At 36.3% G+C, this 21,902-nt stretch overlaps 1 protein-coding gene across 1 annotated transcript in view; it reads left to right on the forward strand.

The window, feature by feature from the left end:
* LOC103263295 (dynein heavy chain 14, axonemal-like) overlaps positions 1-21,902 on the forward strand; it is a 53,052-nt gene that overhangs the window by 26,373 nt on the left and 4,777 nt on the right. Inside the window, exons 7-8 of the mRNA XM_021713907.1 lie at positions 8,821-8,883; positions 16,768-16,912. Of these exons, the coding sequence (XP_021569582.1) occupies positions 8,821-8,883; positions 16,768-16,912 (208 nt within the window). The remainder of the gene's footprint in view (positions 1-8,820; positions 8,884-16,767; positions 16,913-21,902) is intronic.

A 21,902-nucleotide genomic window follows, 5' to 3' on the forward strand; every position in this document is an offset into this window, starting at 1 on the left:
TCCACTCACCTCAGCCTCCCAAAGTGCTGGGATTATAGGCTGAGCCACCGAGCCCAGCCGACAAATACTATTTTAAATTGTTATATTGAATATGGCAAATTGTTTAAATAATTAAAGACCTGAGGAACTTTTCTGTAAGAGGAGTGCATGGATGTGGCAGAGAAGTTTCACATTTATTTGAGCAAATGCTGATTGTATAACTGTTTTATTCCACTGACAAAAGTACTGGAGATAGAACTGTGAAAAGTGTACATGGTCTCTGTTCCATTGTAATGGAGGGAGATAGATAATAAATAATTAAATAAGCAGGATGATTTCAGATAGTGATTAGGTCCAGAAAGATGATAAAACAGAGAAGTGAAATAGAGATGTGTGTGTGTTGCCACTTCGGGTGGGATGGTTAGGGATGAGGTACTGAAGTAGAGACCTAAATTATGAAAAGGAGACTGCCATGTGGAGTTTTGAGAGAGAATAGTTCCAGACAGAGGACATAGCAAGTTCCAAATTGTAAGGCAGGACAAAGTTTAGCATGTTTTTGACAGCAGAAATGGTGTACTTGGAGTGTTGAAGAAGTTAGTAGGAAATGAAGCTGGTTTTGTTATTGTCTGGAACCCAAGTCACATGCAGTGCAGGTGATTGAGTAACAGTTCTGAGAAGTTTCTTGTCAAATATATATGATAGTAGCGTCTCTATTAGGCACTAGAAGTGACACTAGACAGGGTTTTGATTCTGGATTATCAGCTTAAGACATTATGCAAGGTATTTTCTGCATTTATTTATTTGAGACTCTGCAACGTCAGACCTCCCACTTGTTATACTTGCCTTGTAATACATCCCCAGGGCAATTCCGCTCCTAAGTAATTTTCATTTATTAAACTTTTTAAATGCAGTTGGAGCTGGAACAAGAATCATCTTTTCACATGATACTTGGCATCAGTAAGTCCATGTCAAAATGATTCATTTTTTTAAATTAATGTTAAGAAAAATATAAATTAAATTTTAGTCAGGCTTAAACTTGTAGATTTACTTGATTTTAAAATTTTATTTTTAATTTATTTTGTAGTTTACAATTTTTTAAATTTTAGAGATGTGAGGTACAATTCAGGGTTAGGTACAAAGTTCACTACGCGGGTGCTCTTGTTGATGAGTGCCCTCTCACTCCCGGCAGTTTCCCAATACTGCCAATCTCACCCCCTCCTCCCCTGGCAGTTTTCCACTACTGCCAAGCCCTTTCTTATAGTATTATGATAATTGCTTAAAGTCTGCTTAGGAAAGAGAACATGTGATAATCCAGTTCTTTGTTTCTGTGATAGATCACACAGTATTATGGACTCTAAGTCCATCCAAGTTGCTGCAAAGTTCGTTATTTTGTCCTTCTTTATGGTTGTATTAATATTCCATCGTGTACATGTACCACATTTTTTGTATCCAGTCCTCTTTCGATGGGCAGCTTGGTTGGTTCCATGTTTTTGCTATTATGACTAATGCTACAATAAACATGCTTGTGCAGGTATCATTTTCATAGAGTGATTTGAGTTCTTCTGGGTATATTCCCAGCAGAGGGACTGTGGGGTCATATAAAGGTCGATTTTTAAATCTTTTAGGAATCACCACCCTGTTTTCTGAAGAGGTTGAACTAGTTTACACTCCCACCAACAGTGTAAAAGTGTTCCTTTTTCCCTGCATCCTTGCCAGTGTTTGCTGGGGATTTTTTGAGTTATTGATGATGGCCATCCTGACTAGAGTTAGGTGGTATCTCAGTGTGGTTTTAATTTACATTTCTTTGATAACTAGTGAGGCTGAGCATTTTTTCGTGTATCTGTTGGATACTCGTATGTCTTCTTTTGAGAAGTGTCTGTTTGTATCTTTTGCCCTCTTTGTAATGGGGCTGTTTATTTTTTTCTTTTTGGCACATTTTAGTTTCTTGTAGAGCCTAGATAATAGGCTTTTGTCAAATATACAGGCAGCAAATATTTTTTCCCATTCTGTGAGCTGTCTTCCCACTCTCTTGATGGTTTCTTTGGCTTTTCAGAAGCTTGTCAGTTTGATGAAGTCCCTCTTGTCTATCTTATCTCTTATGGCATGGACACTTGGGGTTTTGATCAGGAATTGGTTGCCAGTTCCAATTTCCATAGGATGTCTCCAGCATTTTCTAAGGTTCTTATAGTCTGAGGTTTTACATTTAGGTCTTTGATCCATTTAGAGTTAATTTTTGTGTATGATGATAGGTAGGGGTCCTGTTTCAATCTTCTGCATGTGGTCAGCCAGTTTTCCCAGCACTATTTACTGAATAGGTTGTCCTCTCCTCAGTGGTTGTTGGCGGAGTTTTGTTGAAGATGAATTGGTTAAGAAATTGAGGTTTTGCTTCCGGAATCTCTATCCTGTTCCATTGGTCTGTATGCCTGTTCTTGTACCAATACTAGCTTTGTTTTGATTATTGTAGCTTTAGAATAAAGTTTAAAGACTGGGAATGTGATACTTCCCGCTTTTTTTCCCCCTGAGTATTGTTTTGGCTCTTCATGGTTGTTTAAGGGTCCATATGAATTCCTGTACTGTCATTTCTAGGTCTGAGAAGCATGCTACCGGTAATTTATGGGTATCGTGTTAAATCTGTAGATTGTTTTAGGTAGGATAGACATCTTGACGATGCTGATTCTTCCAATCTATAAGCATGGAATATTTTTCCATTTGTTTGTGTCATCTTTGATTTCTTTGAACAGTGTTTTGTTTTATAGTTTTTGTTGTAAAGGTCTTTCACATCTCTGGTTAGAAAGATGCCAAGGTATTTCATTTTCATGTAGCTATCTTGAATGGGATTATGCTTTTTATTTGGGTCTCTGTTTGTTTATTGTTGGTGTATAAGAATGCGACTGTCTTTGGAATATTTATTTTATACCCTGAGACTTTGCCAGAGTCCTTTATCAGTGCAAGGCGGTTTTTGATAGATTCTCTTGGGTTTTCGAGGTATAGAATCATGCAAAGAGGGATAACAACTTTCTCGTTTCCTATTTGTATACCCCTGATTTCCTTCTCTTTTCTGATTGTTCTAGCTAGGACTTCCAATACTGTGTTGAACAGGAGGGGTGAGAATGGGTATCCTTGTCTTGTTCTTAGGGGAAATGTTTCCAACTTCTGTCTGTTTAGCCATATGTTGACTGTGGGTTTCTCGTAGATGGCTCTTACTATTTTAAGGTATGTTCCATCTATGCCTAGATGTTCAAGGGTTTTTATCAAGGAGTCCTGGGTTTTATTGAAAGTTTTTTCCATGTCTAATAATACAATCATATGGCTTTTGTTTTTACATCCGTTGATGTATTTAATTACATTTATGGTCTTTCAGATGTTGAACCAGCCCTGCATCCCAGGGATGAAGGCTACTTGGTCATGGTGGATGATTTTTGAGATGTGTTGTTGGATACAGCTTGCTAGGACCTTGTTAAGAATTTTAGCATCTATGTCCATCAAGGATATTGGCCTGTAATTCTCTTTCTTTGTTGGATCTTTACCTGGTTTGAGTATCAATGTGATGTTACCTTGATAAGATGATTTGGGGAGGGTTCCATCTTTCTCAATTGCCTGGAATACTTTCAGTAGGATTTGTATCAGCTCCTCCTTGTATGTTTTTTAAAATTCTGCTGGAAAGTCATCAGGTCCAGGCCTTTTTTTTGGAGGTAATTTTATTATGACATAGTTGATTTCCTGGGTTGTTATTGATTTACTTAGGGTTTGATTTCTTGTTTCAAACTGAGGAGGTAGTGTGAGGTCAGAAAGTCCTCCATTTCATTTAGGCTTTTGAGTTTGTTTTCATACAGGTGACATAGTAATCTCTAATAATCTTTTATATTTCTTTGGGGTCAGCTGTGACTTCATCTTTTCCATTTCTGATTGTGTTTATTTGGGCTTCTTCTTGGTCAGTCTTGCTAGGGATCCATCAATCTTGTTTATCCTTTCAAAGAACCAGCTTTTCGTTTCATTGTTTTTTTTGTATTATATTTTTGTCTTCTATGTCCCAAATTTGGGCTTTTATTTTGGTGATCTGGATTCTTCTGCTGAAGTTAGAGTTTTGGTGGTCTTACTTTTCCAGCTTCCTTAGGTGATTTGTTAGGCTATTAACTTTTGATCTTTCCATTTTCTTCATGTATATTCATAGAGATATGAATTCCTCTCTTAGTACTGCTTTTATGGTGTCCCAGAGATTTTGGTAAGATGTTTCTTCATTTTCATTTGTTTCCAGGAGTTTTTAAAATTTCTGTTTTGATTTCCATATTGGCCCAGGAGTTGTTCAGCATCAGGCTTTTAGTGTGCATATCTTTGTGGTTTTGGGGGGAATTTTTGTTGGTGGTGATATTTGTTTTTATTCCACTGTGGTCTGAGAAAGCTGCATGGCAGTATTTCGATCTTACAGAATTTGTTTATGCTTGATTTATGGCTGAGGATGTGGTCAGTCTTAGAGTATGTTCCATGTAGTGATAAGCAGAATGTATATTCTGTGGTTGTTGGGTGGAGTGTTCTGTAGGTATCAATTAAGTCATTTGGTCAAGCGTCATGTTGAGTTTCTGGATCTCCTTGTTGATTTTTTGTCTTGATGATCTGTCTAGGGTTGTTAGTGGGGTATAAGTCTCCAATACTGGAGTCAATATCTTTTTTTAATTTACCTAAAAGCTGCTTTATGAAAGTTAGTGCTCCTATGTTGGGTGCATATATGTTTAGGATGGATATTTCTTGTTGATGGATTGTACTTTTCATCATTATGTAGTGACCATCTGCATCTTTTTAAATTTTTGATAGCTTAAAGGGTATTTTGTCTGATCTTAAGATTGTGACTCCTGTTTTCCTTTGTGTTCTGTTCATCTGAAAGTTTGTTTTCATCCTCTTACTTGAGTCTGTGAGTGTCCTTTCTGGTGAGATGAGTCCCTTGGAGACAACATACTGTTGCCTCATGACATTTAATCCAATTTTCCATTCTATGTCTTGTCAGTGGTGCATTTAGTCCATCCATATTCAGGCCAATTATTGAGATGTGAGAGTTTATTTTATCATGAGGTTCTTATAGAGTTTGTTGTTGCTGCTGCTGTTTGTTGTCTTTCTTTTGATTTTTGAGTTGATTTATGTGTGTTTTCATTCTTTTTCCTGCATTCTTGTAAAGGGCTTTTTTTTTTTTCTTTCTTCTGTGTTTAATACTCTCTTGAGAGTTTCTTGTAGAGCTGATTTGGAGGTGGCATAAACTCTTAGGGACTGAATGTCTGGGAAGGATTTTAATTCTCCATTGCTGATTAAACATAGCTTAGCTTGGTAGGTAATTCTTGATTGAAATTGTTTACCTTTGTGAACTTTGAAGATTAGACTCAAATCTCTCCCAGCCTGAAGTGTTTCTGTAGATAAGTCTGCTGCTATTCTGGTTGGTCTTCTCCAGTAGGTAGTCTGATCTTTCTCTCTTGCTGCCTTTAGGATTTTTTCTCATATACCTACTTTGTGAAGGTGAATTACTATGTGTCTGGGAGTTGATCTCCTTTGTTGTCGTGCAGGAGTTCTCTGAATCTCTTGGGTTAGAATGGCCATGTCTCTGATAAGATGAGGGAAGTTTTCTTGGCTTATTTCATGGACTGTTTTTTCCAGGGTGGTCTCTGTCTCTCTATCTGCCTGAGGGATTTCAATTAAGCTTAGGTTCAGCCTCTTGATATAATCTCTCATCTCTTGGAGACTTTTTTCTGTCTTTTTAAGCTTCTTTTCTAAGTTATTAACAGGTTGGGTTAGTTCCATGTTTTGGTCCTCAAGCTCTGAGATTCTTTATTCTGCTTGGTCAATTCTGCTTTCCATTCTTATCAGTTTATTATTTATTTCATTCACTGTATTATTTATTGCTGTTATGTCAGCTACCAACCCCTTCATTCTTTCCTCTTATCTTTTCTCATTTCTATTTATTCTCTCTATTAATATCTTGATATCTGGGTTTGTGGTTTGAGACTAGTTATCCAGGAACTTTTCAATGTTTGATTTCTGAAGTCTGTATTCTCAGTTGTCCTCCCAGGAGTCTGTATGAGACCCATATCTTTCCTTTGGCTTTTTGTCATTGTATAGGTTTTCCTCCCCCCTCTCCTCTTCCGCCTTTCTTTAAACCTCTTCTTTAATTCTGTTTTTCAGTGATGGGGCTAGCTTTTACTTCTGTTTGCTCAGTCTTCTATTCTTCCTTATGTAGATCCTCTGGCTTTGTTCAATTTTGAAGCTGGACTGGGAGTGGGAGGCTGTGCTTTTTGCCGTTCTGAGATTTAATTAAGGGGGGAACTGTGATTTATAAGCTATCTGCACATCCCAGTATCTGCTGACAGGTGTGTGGGACCCCTGGAGCCCACTTCCTACTGCCTTACAATGTGTTCATGCAGTGGAAGTGTATTTCTGCCATCTGAAAGCAAAATGAGATAAGAAAAAGGAAAAGAATGGAAAAAGAAGCAGAAATATGAAAGGAAGGTGGAGAGAGAGGAGGAGAAAATTGATAGGTGTACCAACTAATGAATAAGCAGAGAAACAAAGAAAAAACAAGCAAAAAAATACAATGATACAAACAAAGAAACGAAAGATAAAAAATAAACCCTGTTGATGTACTCACTTCCAAAAATATCATACACAAATAGAAAATCTAAAAATAGACAACATTAAAATAACAGAAACAAAGTACAAAAATGTAAACAAAACATAAAGAGAGAAGAAAAAAAGTAAAACTAAAACAAACAAAAAGAAAATTGCTCTATGACAGTTTCTGTAACTCCAGGTCCCTTTCAGCTGCCACTGCTGCATTAAGGAGTGATTCTGGTCTCCAACCTGTCCTCTCTGCTCTCAACACAGGCTGATAGGGTTGCTCTCAGTGTGGGTTATATACCTCATAGACTACTGTGGGAGGAGGATGGATCAGATTCAGACTCACCCAACTGGTCCACTGCTGCTGCTTCTGTCAAGTCTCCCACTCTGATCTGACATGTCTGTGCCTGTTCCAGCATGAGAGAGAGGCATCTGTCTTTCTGAGTCCAATGAGAGGATAGCTTCTGGGTCCCAGGTTGGAGGCTGGGTAGAGCTGGGCAGGGCTATACAGGTCTGTGCCTGGTCCCAGAACAGAGTAGGTGGCACTGGTCAGCATCTCCTCACTGGCAGTGGGATTTCTTTCCAGGTTTTCACACCCTGCCTTCTCCATAGTCCTGGGCTTGGCCCAGTCTGCTGCCATAGGTGATGGCATGGGCTGGGTGCCAGGTGGTAAGAAGAGCTGTTCTCTGCTGCCTCCTCTCAAGGGAGCCCCAAGAACAGCAGATGATCCAGTGCACCAGGGGCTTCAATCTCAGGATGGTGGTGGGATACAGTCTGCTCCAGAGGAAAGCCCCGGGTGCTTGAACCTGAGTCTCCCTTCAGATGGACTTTCACTCACCCACCAGCACACATCCACTCATGCAGAGAGTCTTTATGGACACTCATTTTTGTGGAGACTCTCACACCCTGACCTGTTCCATCACCATCTTCAATTCCAAGACCTCTTTTGTAGTTTTTAAAAAGTCATAAATATTGTAAAAAGTAACATTTCAAATAGAAAAATAAGATAAAGATGAAGTGATAACAGCTTAAGCTGGCAATGCCAGTGGAGGGATGACTGGACCATCAGCATTGTCCTTTTATCTCATGAAACTTTCTTGGTGTATTAGTATCTGTGGCCTGGTATAGATACTCAGTACACCAACACTGGGTTCCCCTCTGATTCATGAGGGTTTTCAGGGATCTGATTAAAGTAAAATAGGAATTTATTTGGAGTGCTTCATGGGAGTCTGATTTCAGGTCAAATTACTAGATTTGTTTGAGGCATTTCTGATTTCCAAGGCCTCCAGTGCCTGTTTGAAGGACCTCATGAGATTCCCTTCGAACTGTTTGGATTGCTCCAGGCCTCGTGCAGTCTCCTTTGAGTCAAAGTCAGCCAGTGTCATCACTCAGATTGGTTGTTCGGTTGGACACATCCCTGTCCTCACCATTTTCCCTTCCCTATTGGTTCTTACCAGCTACATAAGGAATCTCACTTTGACAAAGTGTCCTGTCTTTGTGTTTATTTAAAGGTCGTTGTTTTTCTTAAGATGTAAAGGCTACTGAGGGAGCTATTTTTAGATGACACTGAACTAGTCCTCCACAGGCAATATTCATTTAGAGCAATTGAGAAAGATTTGCAGAAACAATTGGCATGCCTATTTCATGTATGAAAATTACAGATGATGAATAATAACCAGGGAAGCTTTTCAGTTCTTTTGAATTTCAATCACTTTTGGAGGTGACAGATATGCTTAAGGCATAGATTATGTCATGTAGGGTTTTTGAGTTTTTAAAATTGTAAATGCATGCTTTTAAAAATGAGAATTAACTAATATCAAAATGACATACATCATCGTAAGCTTTTATTTACCACTATACAAAGTTTTTAAAAATCAATATACCTTTTCGTTATTACTGAAAATTGAATCTTGACACTACTTGAAATATGAGTTTCTTTTCAAAATAATCCAATAAGCATATAAAATAAAACAATATATTTTTATAGTTTTAATATTTATTGGAATGTTGCAGCTAAATGAAATCCTGCATCTATAAAAATTATAAGAACTTTAGCTTACATTTATCTTTTGCTCTATATTCTGTTGTTAGTTTGGGAGAAAAATTATATGGTTTAGTTTTTACCTGAGTTGCCTCAGGATGAATGAATCATGTGCTAGATAGTGTTCTAACATTACTAGTCTTTTACTAAATTATTCCACATAAGTACATTATGAATATAGAATCTAAGAGGTGTTTTGCTTTCAGAATTAACAAAGCATTTATTACCTGGAAATTGACTGTCAAAAGAATTAAGACAGAGAAGAGCAGGTAAGACTTGATATGCAATATATTTTTAAAATTTCAAAAGAAATCTGTATTTTAAAAATGTAGTATGGAAGCAGATATAATGTAATTTTCACTCAATGATTGGAAAGTCACATTTCATTGTTTTTATGATTAAATTTAACCCATCCCTATTTTTTTTTTTAAGACTATGAAACACTTACTATATTTCCTAGTAAACAATTCTGTGGTCATAGTGCTGCGAAAATCCTTGATACATTCCCTTAGAATTAGTAAGTTATTCAAAATAGATGACAGTTAATATTATTCTGTAAGATAGTCAGCAGCCAAGTATTTTTTCATGGTTGTTTTTATTAAACTTTTTATTTTGAGATCATTGTGGATTGAGATGCAGTTGTAAGAATCATTTTTGAGAAATTCCATGTGCCTTTTACTAAGTTTCCCCTAATGTGGTAACCTGTTGCAAAACTACTGTCAGTATGACAACTGGAACATTGACAGTGATGTATAATCAAGGTACAAAACATTCTTATCACCACAGGATCCCTTATGTTGGCCTTTTATAGCTATACCCATCCAACTCAATATGTGGAAAACACTTATCTGTTCTCTATTTCTAAAATTTTGTCTTATTCAGAATGTTATTATCACAAATAATAATATATCAAGAGAATGGGAGGACTCTTTTGGGAGGTGACAAATATATTTATAGCATAGATTACAGTGATGATTCATAGATGTATACTTATCTTCAATTAATGTATCAAGTTGTATACATTAAATGTGTACAGCTTTTTTTAAATGTCAGTCATATTTCAATAAGAAATTTTCAAAAAATAATGCTCTATGTGCATAGCAAAGGAAATATTTAACAGAGCAAAGAAAGATCATGAAAAATGGGAGAAAATATTTGCAAACAATATAACCTATGAGGGATCAATATGCATAATATACAAGGAACTCAAACAACTCATTAACAACAGCAGCAGCAACAAATAATGTGATTTCAAAATGGGTAAGAGATCTGAATAAACATTTCTCAAAAGAAGACATACAAATGACCAACAGGTATATTAAAAAATGCTTAACATCCTCAATCATCAGGGAAATGCAAATTAAAGCTACAATGAGGTATTATCTCACCCCAGATAGAATGACTGTCTTCAAAAAGATAAAAAATGACAAATGCTGGTAAGTATGTGGAAAAAAGGGAGCTATTATGCACTTTTGGTGGGAATGTAAATCAGTACAGCCATATTGAGAACAGTATGGAGGTTTCTCAAAAAACTAAAATAGAACTATCATATGATCCAGCAATCTCATCACTGAGTATTTATCTAAAGGAATGGAAATCAGTATATTGAAGAGATACCTGCATCCTCATGTTTATTGCAGCTCTATTCACAGTGGTCAAGATATAATATCAACCTAAAGTCCATCAACAGATGAATGGATAAAGGTAGTGTGCATATATATACACACAATAGAATATTATTCAGGCATAATAAAGAATTAAATCCCGTCATTTATGACAACATGGATGAGCTTGGAGGACATTATGTTAAGTGAAATAAGTCAGACAGACTTAAAATAAATACCTCATGTTCTCACTCATATGTGGGAGCTAAAATAATTGATTTTATGAAAGTAGAGAGTAAAATTGTGGTTATTAAAACTTGAGAAGGGCAGGGGGAAGGGGAGGATAAGGAGAGGATGACTAACAGTTACAAAGTTGCAGCTAGATAGGAGGAATAAGTTCTAGTGTTCTACAGCATTGAAAGGTGACTATATTAAATAACTCATTGTATCTTTCAAATAGCTAGACAAGAGGATTGTAAATGTCAGCCACACAAATAAATGATAAAGGTTTGAGGTGATAGATATGCTAACTACCCTGATTTGATCATTACATATTGTATATATGTATCAAAATATCACACCATAAATATGTACAATTATTATGTCAATTTTAAAAATTTTGTAAACAATAAAAAGAGCATAATGTAAATGAAACCATATAGTACAAGGGGGACCCAAGAGACCCTGGAATTCACTTATTAAAAATTGCATATTCTTGCATGTTTTAACTTCATTCCCCTTCAAAGTACTCCCTGTTTGATGCAATACACCTATAGAGGACACTTTCCACTGCTCAAGACAGTTTTTGCACTTGTCAATTTTGATGCCTTTTGTTGCTTCTGCCATTTTTTGTTTCACCTCTTCTACGTGGGCAAAATGTTTTTCTTTGAGGACTTTTTTATCCAGAGAAACAAAAAAAGTCAACTGGGGAGCAACTGGGTGAAAAGGGAGGGTGGAGCATGAGGGGCATGCTATTTTTGGTCAAAAACTGCTGAACAAGTGCACTTGTAAATCATCCATCATGAAATGGCAAACAAGTTGAAAGAATCTCAAAAAAAAAAAAAAAAAAAAATCCCTGAAACTGAATGCAACCTCTCACAAACAACATTAGCTGGTACGCTGATGACAGTGAGTTTCTAGAACACTAACCTAGTGGGGGAAGCCCGTGCTACACGGAGGCCACCTTCCAAAAAATAATTTCTTTTTTGGGGGCCCCCCTTGTATATAACCTTTGGGATTGGTTCTTTTCTTTTTTTTTTTTTTTTGAGGTGGAGTCTCACTCTGTCGCCCAGACTGGAGTGCAGTGGCCACGCCCGGCCACCGCAGCCTCGACCTGCTGGGCTCCGGCGATCCTTCCGCCTCAGCCTTCCGAGTAGCCAGAATTACAGGCGCGCGCTACCACGCCCGGCTGATTTTTTGATTTATTGTAGAGATGAGGTCTCGCTGCCCAGGCGGGTCTCGAACCCGCGGGCTCAGGCAATCCACTCACCTCAGCCTCCCAAAGGCGCGGGATTACAGGCTGAGCCACCGAGCCCAGCTGGGATTGGTTCTTTTCAGTTGGAATAGTTCTCTGGAAATTCATCCAGATTGCTGCATATAACAATAATTTTTTTTTTATTGCTCAGTAGCATTCCAAGATATGGATGTACTATGTTTTGTTTAACCATTTTCCTGTTGAAGTATATTTCCAGTTTTTGGCTATTATAGATAAAATTGCTATAAATGTTTGTGTACAGTTTCATGTTTGTTTTTTGTTTTTGTGAGCCTGAAACTTTTCATTTCTCTAGGGTAAGTGCCCAAGAGTGCAATTGCTGGGTCATATGCCAAACCACATTGGTTGATTATTGTAGCTATATAATAAGTTTTGAAATAAGGTAGACTGATTTTCTTTACCTCATTCTTATTTTACAATTTATTCTAGTTTCTTTGCTTTTCTGTATACATTTTAGAATAATCTTGTTTATATTTACAAACAATCTTGCCTAATTTTCGATAGGAATTACATTAAATTTCAATATCAGTTTCTGGAAGAATTGGCATCTTAACTGTGAAGAATCTTTCCATCCATAAACATGATACATCTCTCTGTTTTTGGATCCTTTTGATCCTTTCATCAGCATTGTATAGTTTTTAGCTTACAAGTCTTGTACTATTGTATTAATTTATTATAAGGAATTTGTGCACTTGGTTATGAAGGCTGAGAAGTCCCAGGATCTGCAGTTGGCAAGCTGGAGACTCAAGAGAGCTAATGGTATAGTATAGATCTGGTCTGAGTCCAAAGGCCTGAAAACGAGGACAATGATGTAAGTTCTGGTCTAAGTCCAAGTTCAACAGCAGGAAGAAAAAAAAAACCAGCGTCCCAGTTTGAAGATAATTTTCTGTGTCTTTGCTGATCTTCAGTCTAATTGTTCTATTAGTTGTTGTGAGAGTGCTGAAGTCTCCAACTATAGTTGTGAATTCTTCTCTTTTGTTCTTTCAGCTAAATTTTTGGTTCACATTTTTGTAGCCCTATTTTTTGGTGCATATACATTTAGGATTACTCTGTCTTCTTGGTGGATCGATCCTCTTATAATTATTTAAGGTCTTTCACTGTTTCTGATAATTTTCTCTATTTGGAAGTTTATTTGGTATTAATGTGGTCACTATGTTTTCTTTTGATTAATGTTTACGTGATATGCCTTTTCCATCTTTTTACTTTTGATATTATTTTTTTAACTTTTGATATTCTTTTACTTTTAATGCCTACCTTGTTATATTTGAATTGACTTTCTTATAGACAATGTATAGTTATGCCATGTTTTAAAACTCGTTTTACCAATCTCTTTTTTTTTTGGAGTCTGTTCTTTTATTTCTGTGTTTTATTTTTCCTGCCTTCCTGTGGGCTACCTAAACATTTTTAAGAATTTCATTTTGATTTATCTACAGTATTTTGTTTCAATATATCTCTTTGTGTAGCTTTTTTTAGTGGTTGCTACAGGTATAACATATATACATAACTTGTTGCAGTTTACTGGTTTCATCATTATATCAGTTTGATTAATTGTAGAAACCTTACTTTTATGTTTCTTTGCCTTTCCTTGTTTGTATTGTTTGTCTTAAAATATTTTTACATACATTTGGAATCATATCAGTATTATAATTTTTGCTTCTATCATCAAATACAATTTATAATATTCGTGAGAAATATAGTCTATTATATTTACTCATATTTGTATCATGTTCTTTCTTTTCAAAATTCCAAGATTCATTTTTCATTTGATTGTTTAATTTCTGTTTAAATAACTTTTCTAGGCATTATTTTACAGTAAGTCTATGGGCAACAAAGTCTACTTTTCTTTTATCTGAGAATGTCTTGATTTCCCCTTCACTGATGAATATTTTTGCTGGATATATGATTCTTAGTTGACAGTTATTTTCTTTCAGCACTTGGAAAATATTGTGTCGCTTTTTTCTGACCCCATGGTCATTTATTTTTCTCCTATAGATAACGTGTTCTTCCTCTTGCTGATTTCAAAGTTTTTTTTAAAATTTGCTTTTCATTTTCGGAAGTTTGACTTCAATGTATCTTGGTGTGGATGTCTTGTCTTTATCCTGTTTTGAGTTTCCTTAGCTTCTTAAATCTTTAGGTTTTTGTGTCTTTTGCCAACTTTCAGCCATTATTTTTTCAAGTATTTTTTTAGACTTGCCTTCTTTCTACTCTCCTAGTAAGGCTGGGTAGCTAGCACAGGTTAGATATAAATAAATAAATTTCCTAAAGGCAGGTTTTAGGAAGCATTCAGACATTTTAAAAATTACATTTTTCTGTAGGTCAGACTGCAGCCTATCCCACACCCTCAGCAAATCAAAAGAAAACTCCATCAGATGCAAGAATAGGACAGCCCAACCTTTCAATTCTTGGCTTAGCACTTAGTAATCACTAAGAAACTTTCAGTTCCCAGTCGAAGGAGAAAGACCAAATACCACCCCTTACCTGACCAAAGTCATAGAAATGATAATAAGATCACCTTTTAGCTAAGGAAACTGCCTGGCCATGTCTCCTACAGAAGACAATGTAGTCAAGAAAAGACCATCCCTTCCCTTTTCTCCTGACATCAGGAACCCAGAGATGTCAGTCTCCAGAGTGATGGTTACCTGGGTTCCACCCTCTTTAGCATATCAATCACTGCAAAGATATATCAAGTCTATTGAAAAGAGTAAAAGTGTGATTTTTTTGCCCATGCAGCTCTACATTGTCTCTGTATCTTTTCTCTCTTCTTTCTCTAATAAACTTAAAAAAAAAAAAAAAACTTTGCTGGCCACTCTAAAATTCATTTTAAAAGCAAGTCAAAGAATTCATGAGTTTCGCACCATACCCCACTTGGCAGCATTAGGACTCCAGACACAAATGCCAGATCTTTTTCTATAATCTCGCAGGCCCATGAGAGTCTGTTCATTTTCTTTAGTCTATTTTTTTCTCTGTTATTCTGATTTAATAATTTCTGTTTTTCTATCTTTCAGTTCACAGTTTTTTCCCTCTGTATACTCCATTCTGCCATTGAGCCATTCATGTTTTAAAAAATTGATGTCGCATTATTCAATTTCCATTTGGTTCTAAAATTTTCGGTTTTCATTTGGTACTAAAATTCTCACTGGGTTCTTCTTTATGTCTTCTATTTATTTGCTTGACTTTCTGCTTCTTTACATATTACCACCCAGTAGGAATGAATATCCAAGCTCCCTACTTGACCCTTCTTGAAAATCCTCAATGGAGACGTTAAGGATGTCCCATTGTGGTTTTTCCAGGAGTAGTAATCTAGGGTCTCCACTCAGCCTTTTTCCTCTAATAGTATTTGACTGGAGTAGAATGGTTATAGTCTAAAAGTTTCTGTCTTGGTAGGGTTCTCCTTTGGCTAGGAAATGGACTTTTTTTGTTTTTGTTTGTGCAACCATTGATGTTTCCAAGTAACTGGTTTTTTCAGCTCCAAGTTGGGGATATACAAGGCAAAAAGAAAACCCAGGGAACTAACCACCATGTCACTCCTAGTCAGCTTAGCTTATCTTCTCCACCTTTCAATGTCTTCTTATGTTTACTTTACTTAGGAAGTATAGTGAAAAGTATTTCTATTTCATTTTTCCTGGAATCCAGTACCTGAGTTTTAATAGTCTTTTGTGATATATTATCTAATATCAAGCAGTTCCAGCTTGTATATGAGAAAAGTTTTGAAGAATGTATTTAATTTTATCTTGTGATTAAAAAAGAAATTTGTGATGAGTTTCCCATAATCCTGATGAATACAGTCATCAGTTAATGCATTATTTTTCTCTTGTGAGATCATACATTACAACTCTAAATTTTTCATGTTTTCCATGCCTATAATTACTTTTATATGCATCTTCCCCATTTTCTTCATATTTTTTTAAAGTATGTAGACCAAAATTGAATACATTTTAAAAGGAAAATGAAAGCTTTAAACAATGCTGAATAATGATCCAAAGCTTTGAATAATGCTGAGTCTATTATTACCTGAATTTTGATAGTCACCCTCTTGCTAATACATATTGTTTGCTTTTTGTGGTGTTTCACTTTCCAATATGTGCCACTTGTCTTTAGCATAATCTATCTTTCTCCCTGTACCAGATACTTAGAGGAATGTCAACAAATTATTCTACATCTAGGAACAGTTTTATATTAGTAGTTGTATGATGCTAATATAATTTGAGGAGGCTTTCCTTAAGATAAATGATACAGGCTTTGAAATAGGCAGTGTAAATGTTAAGGATCTATGAAGCTTAAGCTTCACTGGCTTTGTGGTATATTAAGCTTTCAAATGTAAAACAGAAAAAAGATGGAAGAGCTAACTTCTGATTATTATATTTTGTGTATATTATGAGCCTGATAACCTTTATAAATCAATTACTTCACAGTGATCCCCACACACTCTTGCACAGGGAAGTTTGCTTTACTCGATCCAATTTTTAAGGAATTTTATCTCTTCCACTCTATACTTTTCTCCTCCAGTTCTATCTTTCTATTATTTCCATTATTGTTAACAATGATTTGTCTCACCTTTGTGATCATGGAGTATAAAGAAGTAGAGAAAAGTGTCCATTTTATTCTCTATTTTAGGATATAGATGGTTAGAAAATTTAAGAAACATTATCCAAATGGTCCCTAATCCAGTTAATTATTTTCCTGTAATTGGGAGAAAAATATATTGAAGAAATTTATTTAGATTTAATGCAGTTTTAAAAATTGAGGACATATGCCTTTTGGATAAAACTGCATAATATTTCAAAATTATTAGAACTCATGCCATAAGGAAATCATATAATCACTTGCTTCCCCCTCCTATTTAGTTCTTACTCCACACACTTAGTACCCAAAACTTTTCCTACAAATTTGTTGGCCAAGCATAACCCCTAATGCTTACTAATTTTTATTATTTAAAATGTGATAGATGTAACACATTTTGACTATAGGGATATGAACTAAGCTATACTAATTACCTCTAAATTAATTTTATTCATTTTGATTAAGAGATAAATCTGTGAATTTTTTTTAACTTTCAGGTCATTTTTGTATCGCCATCTTTTTTTAGCTGATAAATTATTTCAAGTCTGTTTGCTTTATGTAAGAGGACTTTGTGAAAATGCACTTAATCTAAAAAATTATAATGGACGTGAAGACAATCCATCTGCCATATGCCTTGTAAAAGTGAGTAGAAGCATACTACTATAAACTAATATTGGGATATAGAAACTAAGAAGAACAAATAGCACTTTGAATAAAAGGAATACAGATTTCTAAGTTCATAAGTACACCAACCCTATGGATGACAAAATATCGGCAAAGAACATGATTACCTTGCAGTAAATTTCAGTAATAGTTAAGAACATTCCTTATAAATAATTTCTTCCTTACATTTAGGTCTTTGAGACCCTTTATTTTCAATTGTGTATGTGTGTGTTTTAAGCATATTTAACATGAGATCTACACGATTTATTTATTTATTTATTTATTTATTTATTTATTTATTTTTTGAGTTGGAGTCTTACTCTGTTGCCACCATGCCTGGCTAATTTTTTTATTTATGGTAGAAATGAGGTCTTGCCAAGTTGACCAGGCTAGTCTCGAACCCATGGAGTCAGGCAATCCTCTCACCTCGGCCTCCCAAAGTATTTGGATTATAGGCATGAGCCACTATGCCTGGCTCAATTGTGTTTCTAAATGTGCAATATTACTTGTAATCAGTTATTTCTAATGCATAATTAATAGTTATTAGTTATTCTTTCCTCAGTGTAGCATGTCAATAAATCATCATAAGTTGCAACTCAGAGGTTTTATTTAAATTTATGAATTTTCCTACTTCAAATTCTGGAAAGAGCAAGCCTCTTGGTGTAATAATTTAATTTAATTTATATACTATAGCTCTTTTTAGGAAGTTAAGTACACAGAGCTATAAATTTTAAGTGTTTAATCGACAGTTGAACAAGATCCTAGCAGTTTTTATTTACTTACCCAATGTATGAGGGAGATACTAAAAAATAAAATTGATAGAATTATCTAGACTTAGAAAGGGGAATATAAAGGGGCTTGGACAAATATATATGTAATAATGAACTAAAAAATAAACTGTGTTGACTATATTCATGTAGTAAGGTCAATACTTGTAAACCAGCATCTCATGTTTAGTGTCAATTATGTATAGTGAGTGATACAAAATAGGTGCCCAATAATATTTTTTGAGTGAGTGAATAAATAAAAGAATTGAGGAAGGAGGAATTAGTCAGCATCGATGAAGTATATTTTCTGTAGTCGTATTGAGAACATTAATGTTTCAAAAGGATTAAATTAAACTTAAATAGGATACGTTTTTAGGTTAATATTTTTTATATGGTTTTCATGTAGAAGGTTGAGTGTGTTAGTCTGTTTTGCAGTGCTATAAAGAAATACTGAGGCTGGGTAATTTAAAAAGAAAAGGTATTTCTGTGGCTCATGGTTCTGCATGTCACTGGCATCTGTTCAACTTCGGGTGAGGCCTCAGAAAGCTTTTACTCATGGCAGAATGTGAAGTGGGAGCAGGTATGTTACATGATGAGAGTGGGAACAAGGGAAAGAAGGAGGTGTCAGGGTCTTTTAAATAACCAACCAACTCTCACATGAGCTATGGAGTGAGAACTCACTTATTACTGCAAGACTGGCACCAAATCATTCATGAGGGATCCACCCCATGATCCAAGAACCTCCCACTAGGCCCTACCTCCCACTAGGCTCTACCTCCCACTAGGCCCTATCACATTTTAACATGAGATGTGAAGGGAGAAACATCACTGAATGACTAACTGTAAACAAACAAACAAAAAATGCGGCCTATCTCAATCAATTTTGAGATTTCTTTTGCCAAAGTTTAGGATATGCCCAGGAAAAAAGAAACAGAAATCACAGCAGCATCTGTGATTTGTTGATGAAAAATGCCACTCTGTAAAATATTTAAGATGTTTTATTCTGAGCCAAATGTAAGTGACTTTAGACCAGTGGTCCCTGTCCTCAGAAGGTCCTGAGAACGTGTGCCTGCTGTGGTGAACTGTAGCTTGGTCATATACATTTTAAGAGAATAAAAATGAATGTACAACAAATAATAAATCAATACGTGTGAGATTTACATTGGCTTGGCCCCAGAAGGCAGGACATTTTCAAGCTTGGTGGTGGTGGTGGGTGGGACATGCAGGTTATAGGCGGATTCGAAGATTTTCTGACTGGCAGTTTGTAGCTCCTATCCAAGGAATTTGGAAATCAGCAGAGGAGATGTCCGGTTGAGATGTGGGAGTGGGAAAAACTCCAAGTTTTTGATATGTAGATAAAACTTTATAGGTGACAGACTTCAGAGAGAATAGGTAAGTGTCTTAAAAGGTGCCCAGAATCCCCAAAAGACAGCTTTACAGGATCACAACATACTTTCCTTTTCCTTCTTTATCTGTTACTTTATGTTATGCCAGAGCTGGGTTGGAAAGTAAATCACATTAAGTAGTTCATTAAAAAAACCTGTCTCTCTAGCTCTGTTAGTTAGGAATCTGGTCACATAAAGAAAACAAGGCAGAGTTGAGTCGTGAGAGCTGTGCTTTTTCCAGGTGGATTTTGAGGACTTCAGTACTTAAAGGGGAAAAAATGAGCAGGAAGGGAAGGAGGAAACATAAGGAAAGGGGTGGAAGGTAGACAGCAAGGCAAGTGGCTGCATTCTTGTGAAGGCTTAGTGCTCGGTGAATTTAACTTTTTCACACAAAAAGAGGGGGTAAAAGGGATAGAGGAACAGTCCATTATGTGTTCATCCTGTGCTCGGTAAGTCTACATTTCACTTAAGAAAAAGTAAATGGGAAAAGGTGGAGGGAGGGAGGGGTCAATTATGTATTTGCTTCAGGGTGGGTGGAGGGATGATTTCTAGTCTTGTCCTTCTCCCATACCTGTGAAAGTAAACCGTTAATTTATATTATCGGGGTAAGAGCCCATAGAACTCTGCTTTAGGGCTAGTCTATAGACTGAAAATGTATTGTGAAAGATTTGGTGGTCCACAAAGATTTTCTTTGTGTGCAATTTATGAGGGAGGCTATCTGGGGAAATATGTGGCCTTCTATCATTGCAGCTGTCTGTTTGGACCTAAAGGAAAGTTGTTTTTTTGTGTGTGTAACTCAGTTCCCAAGCTAACCTTCTCTTTGGCGTAGTGAGTTTGGGGTCCCAGATTTTATTTTCTTTCACATAACTTTAATGATGGGTGAGAAGGCAAAGGGGACTTTAGAATATCTTTGAAGTCTGCATCTAAGATGCTAATGAATGATAGCACTAACAATGACAGAGAGGGAATATTCGGACTCTTTCCTGGAGACCGCAAGCCTTGTCAGCTTTCCCCCAGAACACCTGTTGCAGTAAGGCAGAGAGACCGTGACACCAAGAGAAGAGGGGTTTTATACTTTAGTTTAAGTAAGGGAGAGGTGTTGGGTTGTATGGCTATACATTTTTCTTTGGAATTTGCAAGGTGGTATTTAGCAAAACCAGAGTTTCAAAGAACAAATTGTCTCCAGGGTATACATGACAAGCAGGGGTTGTAAACCATTAACTTCACAAATAGAGGATGTGGGGGTAAGGTTGTGAATGGATTACTTACTATCTTGCATTTCCAGGAAAGCGACCTTTGGCTATTTGGTTTTCTCACATCCCATATCTAGCAGGTCTGGAGCTTGCAGGTTGATTTTTAAAAGGAATAATTTTAACTGCTTTTAGCCCCTCTCTGCCACATACCAAGCAGAAGAGAATAAATTTTTGCAGATAATATAAGTATTTATTGATGATCTAGTATATGCAAGGTGTTGTGCAAAGGACTTGCAAAGTGAAAAACAAAGGCATTGCTATTTTCAATTTGTTTGCATTTTTATGGAAAGAGATAATTTTTCACATATAAAAATGATAACTAATTCTAGAGGTAGTCCCTTTGTTTTGCTAATTATTCTAGTTGCCAGTTGACAAAATATTAGGCAAGGAATGTTTACTGGCAAATACTACTTGTAAAACAGTCTTGTTACAGAAATTCAGAGGACGTAGAAATTAGCCTTATTTGGGGTTGAAGTTAGGGCATGCTTCCTATTTTGAGTTAGGCTGTGCTGGATTTGAATAGCCAGACAGGAGGGGATAAGGCAATTAAATAAGGAATTCAAATGGGAGTAAGGGAGTCAATATACATGATATGCAGGTTAGGTTGGATGATGAATGTGAGGCCGTGAATAACAAAATAAGGGGAAAATAAGATCTGAACCTGCCCCTAAGGCAGGGGCATTCCTAGTGGGAAGTGTTATGAAGATAGTTTGTAAGAAGGGAACTTCTGAGACTGGAGAAGCCAGGCTAAAATGGAGGCAGAACAGAGATTCATAGCCAAGAGAACAAAGCAGGAGTCAGGAATCAGAGGGTGGCCAGTTGTGCATGAGAATCAGAAAGCTATGCATAGCGCAGGGATACATCAGATGCCAATGAAGATTGACAGTGAGGATGTAAGGATATGAAAGCAAAGAATGGAATTGTTCAGAAGTTAATGCCATGAATGATATTCATGAGTGTACCAGTATACTAAGCTGGAATGAAAGCATATCTTTAAAGGGGGTGAGAGTTCTAGAACTGGAAGGCAAAGAACATATGTAGATCATTTTGTCCAAATCATCACTTTTTTTTTGAGTCAGAGTCTCTGTTACCAAGGCTGGAGTGCAGTGGCTGGATCACAGCTCACCACTGCAGCCTCCACCTTCTGAGCTCAAATGATCCTTCTGCTTCAGCCTGCTGAGTAGCTGGGACTCAGCAGGTACCACCAAATCTGTCACTTAAAAAAAAATTTGTAGAGATGAGGTCTTGCTATGTTGCTCAGGCTTGTCTTGAACTCTTGAGTTCAGGCAATCCTCCCACCTTGGCCCCCAGAATGCTGGGATTACAGGCGTGTACCACCGTGCCTGGACAAATCTTCACTTTTAAATGCCAAAACTTAGTTCAAGAGAAATCATTACTTATCCAAGTTCACAGAATCAGATTGTGTGGAGACTTTGGATTATGTTTCGTATTCAAGAGTGAAGTATGGTTTATTTAGCAGCATTTTGGGTACTTAATAAAAATGCAAATATTTCTTTTTTTTTTTTTTTGAGTTGGAGTCTCACTCTGTCGCCCAGACTGGAGT

This window comes from Carlito syrichta, unplaced genomic scaffold (assembly GCF_000164805.1).
Source record: "Carlito syrichta isolate Samal-C Ts95f unplaced genomic scaffold, Tarsius_syrichta-2.0.1 Scaffold304792, whole genome shotgun sequence".
In the NCBI taxonomy this organism is placed as follows: domain Eukaryota; kingdom Metazoa; phylum Chordata; class Mammalia; order Primates; family Tarsiidae; genus Carlito; species Carlito syrichta.